The following is a 4,228-nucleotide window of genomic DNA, read 5'->3' as shown; positions in this document are numbered from 1 at the left end:
TGTGTGTGTGTGTGTGTGTGTGTGTGTGTGTGAGAGAGAGACTCAAAGAAATATCTGTCTTGAGGCCTATCTCACAGTATATGATCTCATTTCCAGTGTTGTTGTGTTTCCTGGAACAGTATTACAGTTGTTGGTCCAAGTTCAGCATTGCAAGTACTGCAACCAATCTCATTGTTGTGATGTCATAGTTTTCCGACTTGGAAACACCATCACACCACACACTAAACCCTAACCCTTAACCATAACCATTATTCTAACTATAGTCCCTAACCCTAAGTCTAGGATTCAGGTATATGACTTGACAAAAGAACAACATCCCATTTCTTTGCCTTAAGAAATTCTTGAATCATGTTTGCAGTTTGCTTTGGGTCATTATCTAAATGTAAGCAGATGAATCATCAATAAACACTTCTTATCCAATTCCATTAACAGCCATACATAGCCATGGCCAACAGTTGATGTGATATGCTTCAGATCATGAGCTGTTTCTTTCCTTTTCCATACTGTTCTCATCCCATCATTTTGGTTCAAGTTAATCTGGGTTTCATTTGGGCAAGCTCTTTTTGACTTTTTTTCCTGGTAAAATCTATGTTGGCCTTCCTGGTCTTGATGGTAAGCAGTGGCAAACCTTCTGTATGAACATTCAGGAAGGTGTTTCTTAATTTTGGACTTTGTGAAATGATATGCGTACCTCCTCGAGAGCATCCTTGACATGGTTATATGTTGTGAAGCTGTTTTACAGAATCAAGGAAAGAATTCTGCACTCATCCACTTATGTTGTCTTCTGTTGTGTTCAGGCCTTTTCCTATTCCTGACCTACTTATTAGTCAATTGTACAGTTACTTTTGAGTCTCTGTGGAGTCAAGGAAAACTTAGTACATCGCATGATTCAGTAGCTTGTAGAACCACCTTTAGCAGCAGTAATTTAAGTAATTGTTTTCTGTACAACTTGCAAGATGCACAAGTCCTTTGGTTGGTGACTAAATCCTTCGGTTGCAAAGCAAGCCCTGAAATTCTTCTGTAACCAATGCCATCAGTTTGCTTCGCAACAATAAGGTTGCAAAGGTGTTGAGAGAGCTCGCTGGTTTTACCCATCCTGAGATGTTTCTTGTGTGACACCTTGGTAATGAGACACCTTTTGATTTCAAAATTTTTTATGCAAATCAGAGATGGCCGAACAGAAAATATTCTAAAAATTGAATGGTTAGAGATAGAATGACCCAATGCGGTCATATTCTTGAGTATTATAATTTAGAATCTGTATGAACATCTGCATTTATGCTTTCTTGGCAGGTATCACCAGTCTCCTTGGTAGTGGGGTGTATACTGCAGCTTATCCTCTTCATGATGTAAGTAGTATCTTTGTTAGAGCAAATAATTATTGGATTAGAAATATTTGTGGTTTTAGTTTACCGAGTGTAAAATGGTGGTGCAGTGCCTTACAGTAAAGGTTCCTTTGCTGGTGACACATCAGTGGTGTGTATACAACTTTGTTTTGTTTTGTTTTGTGGTTCCTGTTGGTAATTTTGCCCCTGTACAGAACCACAGTTGGTTTTAAAGTCAGTGAAGTTTAGACTTTCATCTTTTCTTCAGGGGGTTTAACCAAAGCATTGCATTAACCACATTAATGAATTGGTTCTTCTGTAGTCTAAAGGCCTGCCTGTCTTCAGTTTTATCTTCAGTAACTGAAAAGACTGAGATCAGGTTATTGGCTTGGCCATTGGATAACATCGTATTTGCTTGTCTTGAGAAACTCTTGGGTTTCTTTCACACTTTGTTTTGGATCATTGTCCATTTGCACTGTGTAGCTCTGTCTGATGAGCAGATAGTATATGTTGTACACTTCAGTTCATTCTGCTGCTTCTATCAGCAGTCACATCAAACACTACTTACCCAGTTCCATTACATGATTAAACCTGCATCATGTTGGATAGATGATGTGGTAAGTCTTGGATAATGAGCTCTTGCTTTCCTTCTTCATACTTTTCTCTTTCTATCATTCTAGTAGAAATTAATATGGGCTTCAAACATTTCAAACATTTGAGAGGTTTTTTTTGGGGGGTTTTTCACAATTTGGCCTGTTCTTGAGCATTTTGAATTGGCCAGTTACTCCCATACAGGAGGTCTGGACTTGCTCTTTATTCAAAAGATCCAAGTTTTTGATTCCAAGAGGCGCTCCGCTGACAGGCAATGCAGAACCTGTTTCTTGAGGCAGTGTTGAGGAGACTCACCTAGCTCTCACTGGATGTCTATCCAACCTTCTCAGATGGTCACTGCTTAAGTAGCATTGCAGGTCAAGTGTGATTTCTCAGCCACATCCGTTAACAGCACCACTTCTTTATGATCAGTTCACTGGGTAAAATTGGTTATGTTATACTTTAGTGGCCAGGAGAAAATAGGCTAAGAGCAGCCTGTAAGGTCTAATATTTATATGAATGCTTTTATCTTTACTGGATAAAAGTATATTTGGAGCAATTTAGAAGGGGCAAAACAAAGACTGACTCAATTAGTAATAATCAAATCCTCATCTAACTGATCTACTCTATGCTAATGCTGATTTCTTATACTGGTCATGAGATGAATGCACTCATCTCTGTCTCAAGCCTGATAAAGCCAAATGGGGAAGCAGTGAGTCAGAACAAAGTCCTCCAACTTCTTTGAGACCTTAATCCAACACAGCCAAGCAGAGTAAAAGCCGAAAAGTATAATTCCAATTCATAAATTCACATTGGTTGGGCAGTGGTTAATCCTCTGGTCTTCCAGGTGAAACTTGTAACTCCAAAGTCCTTTCTTCTGTTGTTGCTCTCTACTCAGCCTCAGGACAATAGAGGACACACACCACACCTTCCTAAGAGTCCTCTTTTATACTCATGTGGTCATATGTATCACACACCTCTCTCCCCTTACCCATCACTCACACCTATTCCACCTATTACACACACACACACACACACACACACACACACACACACACACACACACACACACACACACACACACACACACGCTTTCCATGCTGCATCCTCTTTTCATCTCAATACATCTCATTCATTATATTGATTAGATTTATGCATAATTACCAATAGCAAAACCACATATAGATATACTTTGTTTATAGCGCGCTGAATTACTGTAACCATAAAACTGCTGGATGTTAAGTTCCTTATTCCACTCTTGAATAGAGGTAAGCTGGGGGATTTGCTCTGGCACTTGGAAGACAATCAGCTATGGTCGCTGGAGTCTCCGGGGTCATGTGTCTAAGAATGGAATGGCCAATTGCCAGAGTTACGGGTGTGTAGCTGACTGGGGAAAATGGATTTGAAATGTGGGTTTGTGGTGCACCAGGGTGCTTCTGTTTAGGGCCAAATTGTGAGGAGGAACCTTATAGTCACTGAGCTGCTGATTTTCCAGCTGCTTGGGAGGACCTGTTGGAGGACAGTTATGGCTAAGTTTATTTGGCCTGAACTAACTGCTGGGGTTGGGCTAGTTATAGTATTTTTTTTCAGTGGTGCAGAGCTGGGTGTCCAATTCACTGAGCCAGTTACAGTTAGACCTCAAGCCATGCTGCTAGTGACACTATAAGTCAATATCAAAAATATGATTTGCGGGTGATTCAAGAGAAATTGTGCACTGATGAAGTACTACAGTAAGAGCAAACACCAAGTTTACAAACTTCAATTTCCTATATTCTATTTCAGGGAGACATTGATGAGGAGAGTGCAGACCCCAATGACAGAAAGGTAAGAATATGAAAATGCCAGAATAAGTCTTGAGAGAGCTCACTGGTTTATCCATCATGAAATGTTTGTTGTGTGGCACCTCGGTAATGAGACACATTTTTCAGTTGGACTGAACCAGCTGGTATTAATTTACACTAAGTGGCAGGATTGCTTTCTAATTACTGATAGATTTCAGCTGGTGTCATGACTCTTGATGCCTTTTTGCACCTCTTTTTCTTTATGCGTTTAGTACTTTTTCCCTGCATCTCATTATTATTACATTATTATTCTCATTATTACATGTTTCATTTCTGGGCATCTATGGCTTTATTCCTTTGTATGTGTGGATTGGATGGGTTGTTACCAACATCTGGTGAGAATTTCATGATCAGTGACGTGTTTGATACCTTTTATTGTCAACTTACTTATTTTGCTTTACTTTATTTTTACACACACACACACACACACACACACACACACACACACACACACACACACACACACACACA

The 4,228-nt window shown here is 39.7% G+C and overlaps 1 protein-coding gene across 1 annotated transcript in view; it reads left to right on the top strand.

Annotated features, from left to right (window-relative positions):
- Nucleotides 1-4,228, top strand: part of LOC102206901 (anoctamin-1-like) — a 41,119-nt gene that overhangs the window by 10,933 nt on the left and 25,958 nt on the right. Inside the window, 2 exon segments of the mRNA XM_013914589.1 lie at nt 1,294-1,349; nt 3,699-3,740. Coding sequence (XP_013770043.1) covers nt 1,294-1,349; nt 3,699-3,740 — 98 coding nt within the window.

The sequence above is a fragment of the Pundamilia nyererei genome, unplaced genomic scaffold (genome assembly GCF_000239375.1).
Source record: "Pundamilia nyererei isolate P.nyererei 1_Seehausen unplaced genomic scaffold, PunNye1.0 scaffold00208, whole genome shotgun sequence".
Classification (NCBI taxonomy): domain Eukaryota; kingdom Metazoa; phylum Chordata; class Actinopteri; order Cichliformes; family Cichlidae; genus Pundamilia; species Pundamilia nyererei.
The sequence above is the reverse complement of the archived record's forward strand: the minus strand, read 5'-3'. Positions and strand labels throughout refer to the sequence as shown.